The sequence below is a fragment of the Chrysochloris asiatica genome, unplaced genomic scaffold, assembly GCF_000296735.1.
Source record: "Chrysochloris asiatica unplaced genomic scaffold, ChrAsi1.0 scaffold00275, whole genome shotgun sequence".
NCBI lineage: Eukaryota > Metazoa > Chordata > Mammalia > Afrosoricida > Chrysochloridae > Chrysochloris > Chrysochloris asiatica.
Window position 1 is genome coordinate 2,295,324 of NW_006408793.1, and position 23,383 is coordinate 2,318,706.

Below are 23,383 nucleotides of genomic sequence, written 5' to 3' on the forward strand. Positions count from 1 at the left end.
CCAAGGAGTGGCTGGTGGTTTTGAACTGCTGACCTTGTAGCTAGCAGTGCAGTGCTTATCCTACTGTGCCACACCAGGACTCTGTTTAAATCCGTATCATTTCCTCTGAGAAAGCATTATAAAATACAAATCATCCCAAAGAAAATGCAAGATGGAATTTTGCTTCAGAGTCAAATGAAATACTTCTGTTTATTCAAGTTCATTTCACCTCCAGAAATCTGAAATTATGTGTCATAATGTAAAGATAAAAAAAAAAAAAACAGAGCTGCTTTCCATAATTTAATGATTCAAACCACCCCAAATGAACTTGCATGAAATATTAAATATTATTCTTAAAACAATTTGGACACAGACGATTACACACACATCAGGAGGAGAACACAACAAGTTCTGCTCAAAGTGCCAGTGTTTTGTTTTCTTTGACATGGAAAAATAACAACATACAATTAGAGGTAAACAATATTTTCTTCAGCTGGCTCTCCAGTCTCTTCATCTTGTCGGGTCAGTGTCTGTAGATTCAGCTTTGCTTTTGCTATAAATGTCAGCGGTTGAGGTGCAGTTGAGTCCTGGGAGTTTGGGAACTCAGTCAGGGATGTTAGCAAATCTGCAACAAACAGACAGTACAGGTTAGAGGAAGTCAGCATGGGACCCACCAGACAAGTGGCACCACTTATCAGAGACAGGGTTCTCCAAGACTGGGAAATACAATGGCATGCATTCTGCTGCAGAGAGAATGGCTGAGCACAGTGAGAACGGAACAAAATGGACATCGGACGATGGAATGAATCATCCCTATCGTTCCAATGTGCTTGGTAATATGCGCAGACCTCTCCTGTAGCTAAAATCACCCTTTACAAAATGCTCCCAGGGAACTGTCAAATGAATACAGGCCTGTCAGCATCCACAGGCCATTAAAACACTTTCTGCTGAGAAAGGCATATCTATTTATTAAAAAAAAAAAAATTTCAAGGCCTTAAAAATACTCTAGCTGTGCACTAAAGCTTATTTGCATTTACGTGGCCCCTTCCCTCAGAATATCTCAAAGTCAAGAACCGAGCTCCAGCTTTAAATTATGGATGTGGGACTTCATTGATGTGGGTGGGGGGTAGGGAGAAAGGAATTGAAGGGTGAAGGAGAGCATCCAGCCTCAGCATCATGCAAATCTGTTAACACTACATGAATTACTTAGCAGGAGTCCACAGATTCCTGGGAAAAAAATCGTCCATTATTGACGACGACTGAGCTTGGGGTTTTGTGTGTGTGTTTTTTCTGGTTGCCTAGCAACAGCAGGGCACTGCCTATTCTCCCTTTTCTCTGGTAAACCCTCTAGTAGTGTGGTTTAAAAGGGAGATAAAGGAGGGTGTTAGTGTGGAGAAAAAGAAGACCCTGGCTGCAAACCATTTTCTCTGCATTTGTTCCATTGACCACTCTCCCTGGGTCTCAGCCATGGGGCACAAATTACTAATTATCAGCTCTGTCATGGCAAAAGTAGAGGATCTGTGAAAACCAGGGACACACTCAATGGGAAGAATTGATACAATCACCACAACAATGGACTCAGATACACTAAGAATCATGGAGATGGCACAAGACTGGGCAACTTACCATCCCCTTATACATATGGTCACCAGAAGTCAGCGCCAACTTGACAAAAACTAACCACAGCAAGATGTCAGGGAAACAGTAGTGTATGGAAATGCAAGTCAGGAAGATGGCTAGCCTGCACCCCTCCTCAGCATTCACTCACCAACAGGATGCCCTTATAACCTTGCCAGATTTTATTCACAGCCTCTCTCGTTTAGATAGATGCACATAACAGCTTGCATCCTCATGATAGAAATGCATTTGATTTTTGCCTTCCTGAACAGCAGCCTTAGTTACTAGAGAAGGTCAAAAGAAAGGCTTGGCTGGAAAGAAGAACAGAAGTTCTCACAAGGCTCCATCTTTGGTGATGCAGTGTCCTTTGTATCACCTCATTTCATGGCTTCTTCCAATAGGAGGTAGGACCAATAAGGAAGGAGCGACCAGAACCTCAGAAAGTAGGAGGAACAGTGTCAAAGGCTGAACCATGCCACTGAAGTTTAGAGGATCCTGGGGGCTGGGGCAAGGGGAAAGAGAAGGTAAGAAAGCCAGGCTACTTCCCAGCTTTACTCACATGTTTAGGCCATCCCTGATCTTTTAATGGAGCACAAAGAAAAACATCTATGTGCATGGAGGTGACTTATACAGATTCTGCTGAACCTGTTTCCAAATCCTGTCGGGAATAACTCAATAACTACTCAGAACACAGCTGCTGAAGCTGCCTATAATGATTTCTCAAGTGCTTCTTTGGGATACAGGAACTGTTCCAGGTCTTCTATGTTCTTCATCTCTTTCTTCAATCTTCAAAATGTTATACCTCACACTTTGCATATTGGGAAACTGAGGATCAAGCTAGTTATATCCTTGCCCAAAGTTATGCAGCTAGGAAGATTTGAACTCAGAGGACCCATCCTTACTAAGGACACTCTGCTCATCTGATCAAAATTCTTGTGTGATTCTCATTTCTTGTTGAGTTGAAAGTAACTTCATCATATTTCCTGAATTAAGAAACACCAGATGTTTAATGAGTCTTGGTGTGGCATTGTTGGAATAGCACTGGCAATTCCTCAGAAACCCTATACTGGCTCACTATGCGTTAGAACCGACTCAACAGCACTTAACAGCAACAACAGCAGACATTTAATAAGGAGCCCTGGTGGTACAGCAGTTAAGTGCTGGGCTGCTAGTTGAAAGCTCAGCAGTTCAAACACACCAGCTGCTTTTCAGGAGAAATATGTGGCAATTTCTTTCTGTAAAGATTATTGTTGTTGTAGCTCAATACCATCAAGTTGGTTCTAACTCTATGTGAAATAGAAACACTGCCCAGTCCTACACCATCCTCACAATCACTGGTTTGAGCTCACTGTTGCAGTCACTGGACCAATCTACCTCACTGAGGAGCTTCTCTTTCATGGATCTTCTATTTTTACCAAGCATCGTGCCCTTCTCCAATGACTGGTCCCTCCTAATAATATGTCAAAAGTACATGAGACAAAGTTTTGCCATGCACACTTCTAAGGAACATTCTGGCTCTCCATCTACCAAGACAAACTTGTTCTCTCTTCTGGTAGTCCATAATATATTTAATATTTTTCAATAACAACATAATTTAAATGCATCAATTCTTCTTCAATCTTTCATATTCATTGTCCAGGGGTTGATGCACATAAGGCAATTAAAAATACCATGGCTTGTCTTTACTGATCAAGTTGAGACTGGTGGAACCCAAAGATTACGGCCTATGGTTACCATTATGTCTGGAACTGAATTCTCTATGCCTCAGTTATCAGGCAAGCAAAAGATATGGGAAGACAACAACCTTAGAATGGTTGTCCACACACCTTAGAATGGTTAAACATTCTATCCAAGGGCAGTTTGCTAAGAACAAAATTCAGAAGGGTGGGAAAAGAAAGGTGGTATGGAAACAAGAAACATAGTGAGGGAGTGGGATAACTAGTATGTCATTGAGGAGATGAAGAGAAGTACATGGTTTGTTGAATGTAAAACTGATGATCTGCTCTGTTAACCTTCACTCAATTCACAATAAAAATTTTAAAAGAAAATACCGTAGTTTGGGTCAGGCATACCTTAGCTCTCAAGGTGACATCTTGGCTTTTAAGACTTTAAAGAAATCATTAGCAGCCGATTTGCTGAAGGCAAGAAATACAAGGTTTGTGTTTTGACTTTTGCTTCATGGGTGTTGATTGTAGACCCAAGTACAATAAAATCTTTGACAACTTCAATATTTTCTCCATTTGGTGGTACAGTGGTTAAACACTTAGTTACTAACTGAAAGGTCCGCAGTTCAAATCTACCAGCTCACTCCGTAGAAGAAGATATGGCAATCTGTTTTAACAAAGATTTACAGCCTTGAAAACCTTATGGAGCAGTTCTAATCTAGCCTATGGAATTGCTATGAGTCAAAACCAACTGGATGCCAATAGGTTTGGGTTGATTTGATGATGGCGTTGCTTATTATTCCCATTCTGAGAGTTTTTGTTTTCTTTACATTGAGGTCTAATCCATACTGAATTGTAGTCTTTGATCTTCATCAGCCAGTGCTTCAAAGCCTCTTCACTGTCAGCCAGCAATGTTGTATTATCTGCATCAACAGGATGTTAATGAATCTTCCTCCAATCATAACACAGCATTCTTCTTCTGCTAGTCCAGCTTCTTGGATTATTTGCTAAGCATACAGATTGAATAAGTATGATGAAATGATACAACCCTGAAATGTAACTTCCCTGATTTTAAATCAACCCGAATTCCCTTGTTCTATATGACTGTGTACAGTTTCTGCATGAGCACAATTAAGTGGTCTGGAATTCCCATTCTAAGCAATGCTATCCATAATTTGTTGTGACCCACAATGAAACAAAGGTAATCATCTTTATGGTATTCTCTGTTTACAGCCAAGATCCATCTGATATCAGAAATGATAGCCCTCATTCCATGTTTTCCCCTGAACTCAGCTTGAATTAATGGCAGTTCCCTTCTGATATGCTGCTTTAACCATTAATGAATTCACTTCAGCAAAACTTAATTTGCACATGATTTAATATCACATGCAATTAAAATTTTGCTAAAGGTAATTAAAAAACAGCTACAACAGTACAATGACAGGGAATTGTCAGAGGTACAAGCTGGATCCAAAAAAGGACAGGGAACAAGGGATATCATTGCTGATGTCAGATGGATCTGGCTGAAAGCAGAGAACAATAGAAAGATGGTTGTTGTTGTTGTTCAGTGCCATCGAGTCAGGTTCCAATCCATAACAATCCTGTATAGGGTTTCCAAGGAGCAGATGGTGAGCTTCAACCGCATGCCTCCCAGTTCAAGTGGAGTTTGCAGTCCAGCGCATTAACCAACAGCACCACACCAGGACTCCAGAAAGATGTTTGCCTGTGCTTTATTAAATATGCAAAGGCTTTCGATTGTGTGGATCATGACAAGCTATGGACAACATTGTGGAGAATGAGTATTCTGGAACACTTAATCATGCTCATGAGGAACCTGTACTTAGTCCAAGAGGCAGTTGTTCGAACAGAACAAAGAAACACTACATTGTTTAAACTTATTAGAGGTGTGTACCAGGGCTCTACACTTATACTTATTGGATCTGCATGCTGAGCAAATAGTTAGAGAAGCTGGATTATATGAAGAAAAACATGGCATCAAGGTTGAACAAAGATTCATTAGGAACCTGTGATATGAAATGATACAATCTTACATGCTGAAAGCAAAGAGGGCTTAAATGCCTTACTGATGAAGATCAAAGACCACAGCATTCCATATAGGTTGTAACTCAATGTAAAGAAAACAAAATTCCCACCACTGGACTAATAACATTGGACTAATAAATGGAGAAAAGATTGAAGTTGTCAAAGACTTCATTTTACTCAGATCTATTTACTCATGGAAACAGCAGTGAAGAAACCAACAATGTATTTATTGCATTAGATAAATCTGATGAAGAAGACCTAATTACAGTATTCAAGAGCAAAGATGTCACTTTGAGGACTAAGGTGTACCTGACCCAAATCATGATATTTTCAATAACCTCATATGCATGTGAAAGTTGGACAATAAATAAAGAAGACCATAGAAGAATTGAGCATCTGAGTTATGGTATTGGAGGAAAATATTAAAATTAACATGGACTACCAAAAGAACAAACAAAGATAGGAACGGGCAACTCAGACATTGGCTACCTAAAATGAGGGGGTGATAAAGGCACAAAGTGACTGGCTTACAAGTTTTCAAGAGGGAGTTTAGCGTAAGAGTGTACAGAGGAAGGTAGAGACCCCACGGAATAGTTTTCATCTTGTCTAGATGGGTCTGGTAAAAAGAGGTGGGGATAAGATTCTTATGATTCAATAGTGAGGTATTGTTATCATGACGAATTGCGAGGGTCACAACTGTAAAGGTAGAAGTAGAAGTTTTATAACAAAAACCGGGGAGTAGTTAATCTTACAGTCCAGAAACAGAGGACCCTAGGACCATCAAGCAGAATATGAGACCCTGTCCAGAAAAGCAGCGACACCAATGATGGAGGCAGAAATGAGGACATGGAGAAAGGGAGCAGCTGAGGACTCTGGACTCATGGAAAGAGAGGGACTAGGTGCTGGTGGACAGGAGACAGACTTTTTCAGAATGTGCCCTTTGGTCCTTTAAGTTATTACATATTCCTGAATGTTTTTGTGTACCTATCCCTGCCCCCAAAAAACAAAGCAAAAAAAAACCAAAAAACCCCAGAAAGAATGGAAGGAAATACTGTTGAATGATGATGCACGGAGGAGATTGTAATCATTGTAATAAAATGATGGTGTAAAGTCAACGTTCTCCCAAGTAAACTATCACTCAGTTCACAATAAAAACTTAAAAAAAAAAAAAAAAGAACAAACAAATCTGTGTTGGAAGAAGTACAGTTAGAATGCTTCTTAAAAGTTAGGATGTTCAAACTTTGTCTGTCATACTTTGGACACATTATCAGGAGGGATCAGTCCCTGGAAAAGGACATCTTGCTTAGTAAAGCAAAAAAGAGGAAGACTCCCCAATGAGAGGCATAGACACAGTAGCAGCAGCAATGGGCTCAAGTGTAGTAATGATTGTGAGGCTGACGCAGGACTGAGCAGTGTTTCATTGGGTTGTGTGTACGTTTGCTATAAGTCACTAATGATTGTTGTTGTTAAGTGCTGTCCAGTTGGTTCAAACTAATAGTGATCCTATATATGGTTTGCAAGGAATGACTGGGGGTTTGGAATTGCCAGCCTTGTGGTTAGCAGTCCTAGTGCTTATCCTACAGTGTCACACCAGGAATCCGATATTAATGATATTGTTCAATAAGTTTTACATTTTATTAAATCACCTTTATTTGAAATGGGTACAAATATTTAGATCTCTTGCAGTTGGTTGATCAACTTTCAAATTTCTGAGAATGCTACAGCCTTCAAAAATCTATAGGACAGGAAGAAAGAGTCCCCACTGATGGGTACTAGATGGGTGTGGTTAAAAGAGATGGAGATAAGATTCATATGATTCAATAGTAATTGTTATCATGACGAATTGCAACTGTCACAATTGTAAACATAGATGTTTTGTAACAAAAGCAGGGAGTAGTTAACCTTATAATCCAGAAACAGAGGACCCTAGGACCATCAAGGGAGAAGAGCACAAGCAGATTGCAAGACCTTATCCAGAGAATCAGCAACACCAGAGATAGAGGCACAGATGGGGACATGGAGAGAGGGGGAAGGAGCTGAGGACTCTAGATTCATGGGAAGAGAGGGACTAAGAGCTGGTGGCGAGGAGGCAGACTTGCAGAATGTGCTCTTGGTGGTGTAAATTATTATATATACCTGAGTGTTAAAAAAAAAAAAAGAGAGAGAGAGAGAGCTAAAGTGAATAGAGAAAAATACTGTTAACTGATGGTACATAGAGGGGGTTATAATTATTGTAATGAAACAAGGTGTATGATTTGTTGAATGTAAAACTGATGATCTGCCCTGTAAACTCTCACTTAATCCACAATAAAAAAAACTTTTAAAAAATCTACGGAACAGTTACTTCTACTCTGTCCTATAGTTTTGCTATGAGTTTGAATCAGATTGATGGCAATAGATTTAGTTTGGATATTTAATATTTATCATCTATTAGTACCATATAAGACTTGGAGTCCTGGTGTGGTGCTGATGGTTAATGCGCTGGACTGCAAAGTCACTTTGAACCACAAGGTCGGCAATTCAAGCTCACCAACTGCTTCTCGGAAACCCTATACAGGATGGCTATGGGGAGGAACCAACTCAACGGCACTCATCTACAACTACTATTAAGACACTTTTACTCCTAAAAACAGACATCTGACCACCTTAAAGTGATATACCAACTGTTAACAAATTAGCAATCTCCCTCATAACCAGACAAATGCAAACTTCCCCAGTGATGATTTCACTATTATGAAAAGATTACAGATCAACCTATAATGCTTTACCACATGGGGAGAAAAAGTACATCTGTCTGTGGTCACAACACACATTCACACTTTCAATTCCTTTTCCCAATTCTTGAATAAATGAAGTCAACTCACCTCTAGAAATAAATCTTCTCAGTTTAATATTAAGTTATATGACAGGTATCATTATTTAATTTAAATAAACAAACAAAAAATGCAAAAGCCTCCATCTAGCAGATATTAATGGGAAGGAGAGCAGTTTGCTAAACCATAACTGCACCACCTCCTAACTAGGATCCAAGAAATATTGCATGAAGAATGAAAAATCATCCATTGAATGTGGCAGCTGGAAGTGATTGCTGACAAATATGTTAGTGCTAGGCACTGTGGAAGTCTCTAATCCCTGTGCCTTTCTCTGGGGTGTGAAGCATGGAGCAATGAGTCCAAACAACGGTGAATCTGGGTACCTGGGGAGTTCTCTGAATGATTTTAATAGACGTTTGTTCAAAAGAAAACCAAAGAACCAAGTACATAACAGAATTATTTTTAAGTTAAATTATATTGAGTTCAAGAAGATAGAGAACCAAGAATGAATGGGAGGTGGGGCCGGTGGGGGGAAATAATCTTGTGTGTGTGTGAGGTAGGTATAGATATTTAAGATTTTTTTCACATATGAATAAAAATACAGGAGAAAAACCTTTATAGGTGAGAGCTTGCTGGACCCTGAGGTGAATGGTCCACATTGTAATTCCAGATGTATTATGGGATGTTGTTTGGGTTGTGTGTCACCTGGACGGGAACTCAATTTCCTTCTCCATGTTCCTTCTTGGTTTCTACCTGAACTATGTAGGCAAGGTCAGACAATCTGTCTTTGAAATTAGAAACTGTTCCATGATCTCTGATTTTATTACTCCACTTCAACCCCAAAAGAACCGACACGGCAATGGTATATTTCTCAAGGCCAGCCACCTTTTTCCACACGTTTTACCCTTGAGACGATGATCATCATATAGAATGCTAAACTAAAAAACATTTGTTAAAATAAAACTTTACTGATTCAGAAAGCAGAATTCTTTGACGGTAAAATTAATCTTCCAATTTCACTTGCAATAAAAATGTCTATAAACTGATGGACATACAAATAGAACTCATTTTTAATAAGAAAAGAAATATTAATACAATCACAATTGGGTTAAATCCCAATACTATTATTATAGTACTTCAAACTTCCAAGAACCTTTCAACCAAGTGTCTCAGCACAACTTTCCCTCTTTATTGACATAAAAGAAATAAGTTGATCTTGGGACCCTGAATATTAACCTTAAAATAAGCACAAATAAGGTGAAATTTTAAAAAATTAAATAAAGGTTTAAATCTATGGCTTTTTCTACATATCTCAGCTTTTATTCACCCACTGAAACATGAGATTCCACAAAGAATTTTCTTACATTATGCAGACCATTGTGATGTCTCAATTAGGCTTCTAACAAAGTTTTTAAAAACTGTAAGTTCCTACACTTAGCGGGCACTTGTATATGTACATGGGACAGAAAGTATCTGCACTTCCAAGGAACACTCATTGAAAAGATCATAAAGACCCAGAGACAATTTCCTGTTTTCCTTAATTTTAGCAATTAGTTGCAGCTTACTTGTTGGCATTTGGATTTAGCATTCTTATGCTTTTCTCATGTGCCACTGTTGAAATTCTAACCAGTAATGAAAAGAATGTGGGCGCTGGGATAACATACTATGATATAAATCAGCTGCAGAAAAGCTGACACTTGGCTGGACAAAAAATCAGTAGTCTTCCATCCACTCACCATCATTGCCATTCTCTTGAGCCAGATGGATAATTGGTTATTTTCAAGACCAGACCATGTTCTCAATAGGTAAAATGCAACCATGTGCCACATTAAAAATGAAGAAAGTATCTCCTAAACTGGGAAACAAGTGAAATCTTTTAAAGCACAAGGTAAACAGGTAACCTTGGGGAGTCCCTTTGCCTTTCTGGGTTTTGATTCATGAAGGATGAGACTTAAAAAAATGATTCAAACATCCCTTGCCCTGGAATCAACTCCAACTCATGGAGAGTCCAGGCATATTGGATGAGAACACTGTTCTACTGCTCCAGAGAGTATTCAATGTTTGAATTTTGCCAACTAGATCACCAGTGCTATTGTTTAGACATCAGCAAGTTAGTTCTCACTCATGTCAACACCGTGCACATCAGAAAGGAACATTGCCCAGTCTTGTACCACCATCCTCATAGTCATTGTTGAAGCCACTAGGCCAATTCATTTAATTGAGGATATTTTTGTTGTTCTTCTTCATCCTCTACTCTCTCAAGTACCATGTCCTTTTCCAGGGACTGGTCCCTCCAGATAACATGTCCAAAGCACATGAAACAAACTTCCACCATCTTCACTTCTAACGAGAATTCTGACTGAACACCTTCTAAGACAAATTTGTTCATTCTTCTGGAAGGCCATAGTATAGTCAACATTCTTTACCAGCACCATAATTTAAATGCATTGATTCTTCTTTGCTCTTCCTGATTCTTTGTCCAGCTTCGTTGTCCAGCTGTCTTATTCATTGTCCAATTTTCCCTGCATAGGAGGCGACTGAAACTACCATGGCTTGCATCAGGTGCTCTTTAGTCCTCACAGTGACAATTTTACATTTTAACACTTTGAAATTTTATCTTTCAGAAGGCTTGCCCAATGTGATACTTCATTTGGCTTCTGAACTGCTGCTTTCATGGGCATTGATTGTGGGTCCAAAGAAAACTGAAATGCTTGACAACTTCAATATCGTCTCAATTTATCAAGATGTTATTTATTAGTCTAATTGAAGGACTTTTGTATTTTTTATGTTGAGATGTAATCGGTACCAAAGGCTGTAGTCTTTAATCTTCAAGTCCTCTTTGCTTTCAACAAGCAAGGTCGCGTCATCTGTATAACAGATTGTTAATGAGCCTTCCTCCAATCCTGATGCCAGGTTCTAATTCAAAACATTCCAACTTTTCAGATTATTTGCTAAACATATAGATAGAAGAAGTATGGTGAAAGACTATAATCCCGACACACACTTTCCTGATTTTAAACCCCTTGTTCTGTTTGAAGTACTGCTTCTTGATCTATGTACAGGTTCTACATAAGCACAGTTCAGTACTCTGGAATTTCCATCCTTCACAATGTTTTCCTGGTGTGGTGCTGTGGGCTAATGCGTCAGACGGCAAAGTCGTTTGAACTGCAAGGTTGGTGGTTCAAGCTCACCAGCTGCTCCTTGGAAAGATTACACAGAGTCGCTATGGGTTGGAATTGACTCAACAGCACTTAACAACAAACAACAACAGTGTTATCCATAATTTGTTACAAACCACACAGTCTAACTCCCTTGCATAGTCAATAAAACACAGGTAAACATCTTTCTGGATTTCTCTGCTTTTAGCCAAGATCCATCCGACATCAGCAGTGATACACTTCATTCTACGTTCTCTCCAGAATCTGCCTTAAATTTCTAGCATTTCCCTGTCAATGTACTGCTGCAACCATTTTTAAATGATCTTTTGCATAATTTACTTGCATGTGATATTAATGATATTTTTCAATCATTTCCACATTCTGCTGGATCACCTTTCTTTTGAATGGAAACAAATATAACTCTCTTTCAGTTGATGGGCCACGTAGCTGTCTTCCAAAGTTCTTGGTATAGACATGTGAAACCTTCCAGCATTGCATCTGTTTGTTGAAACATTTCAATTGTTATTTCTTCAATTCCTATAGCTTGTGTTTCACCAATGACTTCAGTATAGTGTGGACTTCTTTCAGTAACATCAATTCTTAATCATAAGCTAACTCCTGAAATGGCTGAATGCTCTCCAATTATTTTTGGTACAATGACTGTACACATCCTATCCATCTTCTTTTGATGCTTCCTGCATAGCTCAAAGTTTTGTCCAAAGAATCCTTCAATATGGTAACATAAGTGTTGACTTTTCTTGTCGCGTTCTTTCAGCTTAAGAAATGCCTAAAGTGTTCTTCCCTTTTGGTTTTCTAACTCTTTGTTGTTGTTGTTGTTGTTGTTGTTAGGTGCCATCGAGTCGGTACTCACCCATAGCGACCTTATGCACAGCAGAACAAAACACTGCCCAATCCTGGCCCAACCTCACTATTGTTGCCACACTTGAGTCCACTGATGCTGCCACTTGGCCAATCCATCTCATTTGGGGGTCTTCCTCTTTTCCTCTGACCCTCCACCTTACCAAACATTATATCCTTCTCCAGCGACTGCTCCCTCCTGACAATATGTCCAAAGTATGAGAGACAAAGTTTGGTCATCTTGGCCTCTAAGGAGCACTCTGGATGCACTTCTTCCAAAACAGATCTATTGGTTCTTTTGGCAGCCCATGGCACTTTCAAGATTCTCCTCCAACACCGTAACTCAAAGGCATCAATTCTCCTATGGTCTTCCTTATTCACTGTCCAGCTTTCACATGCATATGAGGTTACTGAAAATACTATGGTGTGGGTCAGGCACACCTTAGTCCTTCGCATATCTCATTATAACACTTTGTCCTTGTGTTACTCTGAAATCTTCTGTTCATTACCTTACATCACCATTTCTTTTTCTTTACCAACTTACTCATGTTGATAAGCAAGTTTCAGATATTCATTGTGCTCTTTTCTCTCATTTCTATCTTTTTAACAACTTTTTGTTTTCTTCATGTATGATGTCCTTAATGGCATCCCATAACTTGTCTGATGTCCAGTCCTTAATGTTCAATGAGTCAAAATTCTTTTTGAGATAGACTCTCAATTCAGGTGGGATATACTGAAGGTCATATTTTGATTCTCATGGTCTTGTTTTAATTTTCTTAGCTTCAATTTGAACTTGCAGATGAGCAATCGATGATCTGTTCATCAGTCAGCCCCCAGCATTGTCCTGACTGCTGATATCGAGCTTCTCCATTATTTCACTCCACAGATGTTGTCAATTCAATTTCTGTGTATTGTATCCAGAGAGGTCCATATAAATAGTTGCTATTTATGTTGTTGAAAAAAAGGTATTTCCAATGAATGAGCCATTGGTCTTGAAAATTTCTATCATGTGATCCCCTGTCTCCTATCTATCACCAAGGTTCTATCTTTGAACTGCTGATCCTCCACCTTCATTTCCAATTTCCATATTCCATCACCAGTAATTATCAATGCATCTTGGTTACATGATTGATCACACAAGGTCTGTTTGAACCACAAGGTCAGTGGTTCAAACTCATCAGCTGCTCCTTGGAAACCCTATGAGAGTTTCTATGAGTCGGAAAATACTCAAAGGCACTAAACAACAACAAGGCCTCTTAAACATCTTATATTGTATAATAATTTTTGCATCTGTATTTTGGCTCAGTGACTCACCAAACAGTATTCTACAGATGCAACATATGAATGCAATTTTCAGCTACTTTATACTCAAGAAATGCAATCAAAACCATTACCTTAAATTGCATTTTAAATTAAAAAAAATCTTTTTAGGATAATCACAAGACACTTGCCCCACCCCTTCATCAACAACACATATCTGAGATGGGCCTACCCACAATCCTCAAAGGTTAGTTTCTAATTGGAAAGCTGATGAGTGAGAGGTTCACAGTCAAAATCTGCACTTGAGTTCACCTCCTGGGAATAGAAGAATTCAGAGTAACTTGTCGTAAAGAACAGATTTGTGACAAATAGAAAAGGGCTGTCTATCATCCCAAAGTATTTAATTACCTTAGTCTTTATCTACAAGCCATGTTCTGAAGAGAAGAGCATTTTAAATCAAGATCATTTTTAAATGAAAGTTTTATTTAAATCTAAAAGCACAGAACCCCCAGTGAGACTTTCATCATCATAACTGTCAAGGTCTGAATTTAGCTCAACAATGTACTTGATGGCAGGCACTCAGAAGCCAGAGCTGCAAAAAGTTTTTTAATCTAAAGTTGAGCTCATAGATGACACATTGTCCCACCCTCTCTCTGTCACATCCATTGCATCCTCTCCAGCAAATGTCACAAAACAAAATTTCCTATCTTCCGGCCCTCGCTGTCTTTGTTTATTTTACTCAAGCATCTCACTTGTGGCTCTTATTACTATATTCCTTGTGCATGTTCTTAAAATCAAAATTCACACTTTGCTTGAATAACTTTACCTCAAATGTATATATATAGTATCATTACGAGTATTGTTCCAGCTCTGCAAAGTAAATTGTATTCCCTATTTGATGATCAATTCATGCTTACACTCCGAAACATTTAAAAAATCGTTTCCTGATGGCATTACTGGCAATCACTATCTTTTCTAAGGAGCACTAATGCACAACGTTTCCCTTCTAATAGAAAACATCTATTGTGCAGAGTTTGAGGTACCTTTAGAGCAAAAGAAAATTGGTCTGTGTCCCTAATTTTGCTCAATTCAATTTTCCATAGTGAGTCACAAACAGGATGTGAACTTCTGGCATGAAAACCAATCTGGAGTTGATAACTGAAGTAAGCAATCTAAATTAGTGTGGTGATTTCTTTTTCTATTCCTTAGGTACTAATACTGCACCTGAAATAAAATCATTGGAAGTATCCTCTAGTGTGTGTGTGTATGTGAGACAGAGTGAGAGAGAGAAGAGAGAGATTCATCATTTATAATACAAGAGAAAGCAAACTGTGTTATAATCTGTGTTATAAGTTTTGACTATGATAGTTGGGTTTTTGTTAATTTTCTTCTCAGTAATTACTGTATTTGGAATAATCTATGTTGGTTAGAAAAGTAATGCTGCCAAGAAACACAGCAATTAAAGCAATCAAAAAACATTATATATCAGTCCTCGCTATGATCTGAACGTTGATTTGCTCCCCCAAAAGATGCCACTGCTATGAAGTGATAACATTAGCATTAGCAAACTCCAAGGGAGCATGGGGTAGTTCTTCCACATTTCTCTCTTCCTTGAGATTCACTTCAAAGTGTGTTTCTCTAGAGAGGATTCTAATAGATATTAAGGTAAAGGAATACAGTGATCAAATAAGTTGACGCAATAGTGTGCTAATCAAGAGTTTGATTGACAGATCTCTAAGAACTGTAATAGGCTCGAGTCATGTATTATAAATCTCTAAGAAGCAACTCAATATGCAGCAACCCCACACTTATTTAACCAGGGAGCCTTTTGTCACAGTGGAACTTCAATGTAACCACCCTGCACTGGAGAATTAGGAACTACTTATAGACTATGAAAGAGACAGTGGTCAAAATGGCAGGATAAATCAGGGAGAGTGGAACTGGAAATAGGTTAGCTTTTCTAAATTTGGTAGCTCATACTCCTATACCTGAGAGCAACCAGGGAGCTGGTGATTGAATTAGAATCATTTAGTGACTCAACTAAAATAATAGGCGCAGGCAATAAACATCCTGTTAAAACCATTAGGAACAAAAACTGATGGGAAATTCTGTAATGGATGGATCAAGCTGGTAACATCTGAACCCACAGATCAGTCTTAATGTCACAAAAAGGGACAACCAGGCTCAATAGGAAATATACAACACTTTCCATGAAGCTTTTTTTTTAATGTTAAAAAATAGAGTCTGCACAACATAGTTCAGAAAGTGAATGTTTTGCCTCTGATATTGATGAGTAGCACTTGTATTCTTAAAAGCTTGGGAGTGGCCATCTAAGATCCAATCATTGATATCTATTCATTGGAAGTAAAAGAAAATGAAGGAAGTCAAAGACACAAAGAAGAAACTATCCCACAGGACTAGCAGTCCATGCGAATCACAGTCTCCTCTAGCCTGAGACCAGAAGACCTAGATGGTGCCCAGCTACCACAGAGACATTACAGAAGGTCAGTTAGAATGGGAGAAAAATGTAGAACAAACGTTTCATTCATACAATTATATATAGCTATATCAGATGTTCTAGATTGATAGAGACTGGAGGGATCCCCCACAACTATTATGCTAAGATTTCCTTGTAACTGAAAACTAAAATACTCCCAGAAGTCACCTTTCAGTCACGTAAATGGAATACAAAATAAACTAGATCACCTGTGAGTAATGTGTTCTTTAAAAGGTATGTAAGTCCAAACAGTCAACAGTGACCCAAAAGCAAAGATGAAAAGACAAGAAGGGGAAGGGAGGCTAGATCAAAGGAACCCAAACAAACAGAAAGGAAATATGAGAATGCTGACACACTGTGAAAACTGTAACCAATATCATGAAACTCTTGGTATAAAACTGTTTAAATCACTGTATAAACTTGCACCTAAAATGAAACAATAAAATAGTAGTAAAAAGAGAGTCTATTTCTAATGAAGCAATGAGTTCCAACTACAGGTAATACACTTTACAAAAATATGATTTTGTTACTATTGTTAAGTGCTGTTGAGTCAGTTGCGACTCATAGTGACCCTTTATAGGATTTCAAAGGAGTGGCTGGCGCATTTGAACTGCCTACCTAGTAGTTAGCAGTCCAGTGCTTATCCTACAGCGTTACATCAGGACTCCACAAGAGATACAGGGGCAGAAAATATATTTAATTACACCATTTGATATAATCAGCAAAATCCAGAATATCAAAAATTCCTAGTAGAAATATTACCTGGTCTTTTCAACAAATAAATCGCAAGATTAAAATACAGAGAATGAGAAGGACAAAGGGAACTTTAGATTAAAAGAGCCCTAAAAGGTATACTAACCAAATGCCATTTATGGAATCATTTGGATCCCAATTCACACCAACCAAATGGAAAAACATTTATGAGACAGAGAAATTTGAGTACTAACAGTACAATTTTAAGTAACAACTACTGATTTTTTTTAAAAAGAGGCATGATAATGATATTGTGGGTTTGGGTTGGTGGGGGGGTCGTTTTGTTTTTTAAAGAACCCTTTATCTTTTAAAGAAAGATATCTTTTTGGAGGTAATAATCAGATCTCCTGGATCTGCCCTCAGGATAATCCAGTGTGACAGGAAAAAGAGAGGGACACTTAGGTGATTTGGTCATCGGTACAGCTAGGTGTGTGTTCATGGAGTTTAAGGTCATAGCCTTCTGAAAATTTAAACTAAAATTATAAAGGGTTCTGTGTCATTCCAACAGTGTAGTGTCTATATTTCTCATATAAATGAGACCTTGTGGCAATAAAGCAGAAACCTATTCTCTGGATGCCAAATATGTTTGGATCAATTTTAATGCAATGGTATGACAAGTCATTGGCAATTGCTGCATATAGGTTTATGATCAATTTAGAAAGATATACAAATTGTGTGACTCTATGTCAGAAAATGGATAAGGTTCATTTGAGTTTATAGCTAGCGATAAAAAAGAAGACAAACTAAGGTATAGTCTTTGCTCATGTCTAGATGTCTAGTAATTTAGAAAACATCGTGTTTTATACCCTGGCTGTATTTGTTCATAACAATTAATTGGTAAGGTTCTTTTGGAATTTGGATTCCTATTCTTTCATCCTTTAAGTCTGACTTAATTTGAAGCTAAAAAAGAGTAACATTTAAGAAATAGGAAATTTCAATTCCAATAGTATCAAAATAAATTTCAGGTCATAATATACATGTTGTCCAATGAATGAATTAGTGAATACCAATTCAAAAATTCTACATGCTCTAATTAGCATCATAGGGCATGATTAGTTTGGAATTCTAATATTTAGAAAGTATGTTTCTTTTAGTCTGATCCTTGTCTTAGCAGAATCCAATTGAAAATGTCAACATAGAGTTGCAGGATAGGATTCTCCTTCTAAGCCTCTACTTTTGTTAAACTTTGGGTAATAATCATCACATCTAGAATGCCTGGTTTCTCATTTTTAAATGTAGGCACTTGAACAAGACAGCAGTCCTCAACCTTTCTCATTCAACACTTGGTATGACAGCCACATAGAGAGCACATGCCCATTGGTTTACCCAAATTAAGGGCTGTGTGTGACTCAGATAAAACAGGCTATAGAATCTTAGCAATCCTGGGCTATGGCTATAACACCACACCCTCCCTCCACAGAAAAAAAAGTCAAAATGTAAGTGAGGAAGATAATTGCTATTATGGGGGCAATTTTCAATTTTCTCATATAATGACATGTACCAGATTTAGTAGTTTTGACACTTTTGTGGTTGCCTTAGTATGTTTAACATACTACTTGACCACTTCTTAACAGACTAAAGTACACAAATCCTTGATCTGAAAGATTTTTAAGTTTCTTACAACACTAAATCTTTGTACTTTTACGTTCTCCCCAAAAGATTCAATGTCTATAATTACTTTTGAGGTAATTCAAGGAGGTCCTTAAATATAAACAGCAAGACTGTGGAAAGCCTTTAAAATGATAGAAACAGCATACTTTTTAAGTACCAAATACTGTTATATATGCTTTGCACATATGTCTGATTTAATTCAGTTCTCACACCCAACCAAAATGATAGGTGTACAATGGAAAATGAAAGAAGCAACATCAAATATACACAGAGACAAACCGAACTTGGAAAAGACCAGAGTATAATTCAGGAACACATGAGGCTAAATTAAACATCCCCAAACCATACTTATTGTCTTCAAAGGGATATTTTAAAAGCATTTCTACTATAAAAAAAGAACAAACTTCCAAAAAATAGCAACTAGAAGAGAACAAAGAAAATGTCTTGGAAATTAAAACTTTGATAAGCTGATTATTTTTTTTTTAAGTCAATGGGATCATTGGTTAAAATGCATCACCACACTGGTGTGGATCCTAACACTGCCCCATAGGGCTTCCTTCCAAGGCTGCTTGCTAATCTTTACAGAAGCAGGTTGCCACATCTTTCTTCGGTAGAGCAGCTGAGGGGTTCAAACCACTGACCTTTTGATTCACAGTCAAGTGTTCAACTACTATACCACCGGGTTTCCTTAGGACAAGAAACTCTTGTAGAAATTAGAATAAAAATATAAAGAAAGTGACATTTTAAAAGGATAGAAAAATCAGATATGCTCAGGACCGCAAAGTCGGTTTGAGCCACAAGACTGGTGGTTCACCCTCACCAGCTGCTCCTTGGAAACCCTATACTGAGTAGCTCTGAGCTGGAGTTGATTCAACAGCACTTAACAACAACAACAAGGAATAGCTCCAAAAAAAGGTGGAAGAAGAGATAAAGAAAATTTCCCAAGATTAAACAACCTTAGACTGAAAGTACCTAGTAAATAAGCATAAAAATAATTTAACAACAACAACACACACACACTAAGGCATATATTCGTAACAGTCACAGAGAGGGAATAAAAAGAAAACTCTAAAAGCTCTGAGAGAGTAAAAAACAGTCACAAATGAGTAAGAGTCAGCATGGCCTTGGATTTTTTAGCAGCAATCCTGGAAATCAAATCCTTCAGAATTGCAAGGGAAAATAATTTTAGAGCTTCAATTCCAGACAAAATATAAACCTAGTGTGGTAGCGGTGGTGGCTGTGTGCCACGGAGTCAGTTCTGATTCATAGTGACCCTATAGAGGGTTTCCAAGACTGTAAAGCTTTAGGAGCAGAAAGTCTCACCTTTCTCCTGAGGAACTGCTGGTGGATTTTAACTTACATGGAATGAAAGAAAAAAAAAAATTCCAACTAATCAAAAATACATACTTCCATTACATCTTTGCTTAAGAAGGCCCTGGAGCTATCCTCTAACAAATAAGACAATATAAAAGATAAAACATGGGTTCAAGGACACAGATAATCCAATACTGGTGATCTGGGAAAGGATTGATTACCCAGGGTGACAACTATGAAGTGGGATCTGGAGAGCAACCAGTCCACAAATGGAACAGGAAGACAGAGGACCCTAAAAGTAGAATCTCCAGGAACGAAAATGAAGCTGCTACAGGATTTATTGAATTGTGTAAAGTAACACTGATAAATTATTAAGAAAGGTGTAAACGTTTTGGAGGAAAAAAATAACAAGAAGTAGGAGAAACACAGAGCAAATAAAGAAACCAGGCAATTATGAACTCTAAGAAAAATGTTAAGCTACACAATAAATTTAACCACACTATACATACTCCTTGATTGAGCATTAAATTGTATTTATATTGTCCCTGGATAGTACAGTTAAAATGTTAAACTGCTAAGCAAAAAGTTGGAGGTTCAAGTCAACCCAAAGGTACATTGGAAGAAAGGTCTGATAATCTACTTCCAAAATCTTAGCCACAGAAAACCCTATGTAGTACAGTTCTACTGTGACATACAGGGAGGTTGCCAGGAGTCAGAAACAACTCAGTAGAGAATTTCAGACTGTCACAGTAATGCACATGCTAAACAACAACTTAACCAAAAATTGAGCTGTATCATTTTGGAAGGATAATGGCAGGGGCATAAGACAGCTTCGTCTATAAATAGAAGTTTCATCTACAAAAAAAAATAGAAAGGATACTGATAGTTTTTAAGTTAATAAACCGATACATTAGCACTGAAAGTGTATTATTTAGAAATCTGCATTCTTAAACACTGAAGGAAACAACATGAAAATTCAAATGTGACTGCTTCTGCATATGTTTTCTGGTCAACCTACTGGTTTGCTAGAACTGAGGGGAGTTTTCAAAACAGGAATTTCAGTGCTAAAACTAAGATAGCTGGTCACGTAGCTCTACTGTGTAAAGAGGAAATAAAACTGGTTAGGGATTACTGTTTTTTTCTTATAACCCTTTTAGTAAATGTAATCTAGGTAAGCATCTTTTATAAAATAATAATAATTGTTTATTAAAAAAGTTTTAAAGGCACAAGCCCAAATCCTAGCCTATACCTGAAGACGTGCATTTTGAAATATGTCCTTCCATATTATTTGAAGCTGTTGCTATCCTACGAGCCTAAATTGATTAATGTACTAAGAGAAAATCTACCTGAAATCAGTTTTGTTACCATTCAAAGGGAATGCTTGATAAACCTAAATCATAAAGTGATATGTAAATTAAAAGCACTAAAAAGGTAATTTCATGACTCTCTTCTCTCTCTTCCTACTGTGAGGCTTGTTTCTGCCCTATCTGCCTCAAGGCCAGGGGAGCTACGCTGGTTTTAGAAAGTCTGAGTTCTCAAGGAGCTCCATTGTTTCATTCACACATACACACACACACACACACACACACACTTGCTATGGAAAGCACCAGGTCTAGTTAATCGGTATTGGTTTAAAGAGCTTTCTTTCAATTGTGTCTTTTTTGATTGGAATAACACCTTGGGAATGGAACATTTAACAACTGACTGACATCCCAGAAGATAGAATAGTATTTACTGTTAGGTGTCATTGAGTTGGTTCTGATTCATAGTGACCCTATGTACAACAGAACACATGAAATTACATCAGTAGGTGTATCTGTTGTTATTTTTGTTAAGTGCCTTCGACTTAGTTCAGACTCATAGCGATGCTGCATAGGGTTTCGAGGAGCAGCTGGTGAATTTGAACCGCCGACCTTGCGATTCAAACTGACCTTGGAGCCCAGCGCATTAGCCCACAGCACCACACTAGGAGTCCAATTGCATAAAAACATGCATGGAAATGATGCTATACATGATTTTAGAAAAAAATAAGGAAAAGGAATTTCAACTATATCTGTAACACTCCTTTTTTTGTTTTAAAAAAAAGGCAAAAAGAGGTAACTGAGCAAATAAGGTAAAATGTTAACATTCATTAAATATAGTTGTGATAAATATTTTGTAGAACTTCTGTATGTTTGAAATTTTTCATAACTAAAAAAAGGAGCTCTGGTAGCGTAGTGGCTGTGAACCTTAAGGTCAGCGGTTCGAAACTACCAGCCGCTCTGCGGGAGAAAGATGAGGCTTTCTACTCCCGTAAAGATTTACACCCTCGGAAACCCTGTACAGGGTCGCTATGGGTCGGAACCGACTCGACGGCACTTAACAACAACAACAACAAAAAAAAAAGTCTTAATCTTTTAAAAATATATATTGAAGTATGGATAAACACATACACATTTGCCATTTACTTTCATAATTTGCTTCATAATAATAGCAGTGGATTTGGTTTGGTATGCAGGGTGGTATGAATGGTCATAACTTGCTAATTTTTAAATTTGGGTGATGGGTAAACATGTGTGGTTACTGGACTATTCTATCTATTTCTGCATATTGTCCATAATATATTCTGATAGAATGTCAAGTTCAATGTTTAAATAATTGAAACAAATTAAGATCTTGAAGTTCTTGTTTAGAAGCAGAGATAATCTTTTAAGAGTATGTTGAATTACAATAGTGAGTAATTGTTATCATGAATAATTGCGAGGGTCACAACTGTAAAGGTAGAAGTTTTGTAACAAAAACAGGGGAGTAGTTAATCTTACAGTCGAGAAACAGAGGACCCTAGGACCATCAAGGGAGAAGAGCACAAGCGGAATGTGGAACCCTATCCAGAGAAGCAGTGACACCAAAGATGGAAGCAGAGATGAGGACTTGGAGAGAGGGAGCAGCTGAGGACTCTAGATTCATGGAAAGAAAGGGACTGAGAGCTGGCGGCCAGGAGGCAAACTTGCAGAATGTGCCCTTCAATTGTTTAAATGATCATATATTGCTGAGTATTTCTGTGTACATCACACACACACACACACACACACACACACACACGCTCCCCGCTCAAAAACAAAGGGAATAAAAGCAAATACTGTTGAATGATGATACACAGAGGAAATTGTAATTATTACAATGAAACAATGGTGTAAAGCTGATATTCTCCCATGCAAATTATCACTCAGTTCATAATAAAGACATAATAAGTAAGTAAGTAAATAAATAAATAAATAAATAAATAAATAAAAGAGGTCTTTTGCAGCAAAGAGAAAAAAAGTGTGTTGAATTAATGGCATGTAGGTCATTATTTGAATTTTTCTTAAGGAATCTACAGACTAGGACTTCTCAGTATCACAGACACAAAACTGGCTTTCCGGAAACTGCCTACCTCCCTGATCCCACCCACACTTAGAGAGTTATGCCTCTCATTTTACTGAGGGAAGAAGCATCAAATTAAATTCTCTGCCAGCTGAATGTGAGGCAGGAAATGAACCTAGGAGTTTTAATGCTGCGTTTACTTCTTTCTGGTTCAGTCGAGGAAAAAGCAGCTATTTAAATTCTTAAGCACACAACATACAGTGTTTTTCTTTAAACCAGAAGAAGACAAGCAATTAGATCAAAACACACCCAAGCTAATTAGTCCTACCTGCTGCTTAATAATTATGCTATTACCAGACTTGAAAAAAACCAAAAAATTGGCATCTAATTCTTTATTTTAAAGATCTACAAATGAGTGGGATTTTTTTTTTTCCTTCTCTTGATCAACTGCAAAATTATGAGATGTCAAAGACT

At 37.7% G+C, this 23,383-nt stretch overlaps 1 protein-coding gene across 1 annotated transcript in view; it reads right to left on the bottom strand.

Annotated features, from left to right (window-relative positions):
* Positions 1-446: 446 nt before the first annotated feature.
* ARHGEF28 (Rho guanine nucleotide exchange factor (GEF) 28) overlaps positions 447-23,383 on the bottom strand; it is a 183,022-nt gene continuing 160,085 nt past the window's right edge. The window contains exon 28 of the mRNA XM_006874402.1: positions 447-604. Within this exon, the coding sequence (XP_006874464.1) occupies positions 447-604 (158 nt within the window). The remainder of the gene's footprint in view (positions 605-23,383) is intronic.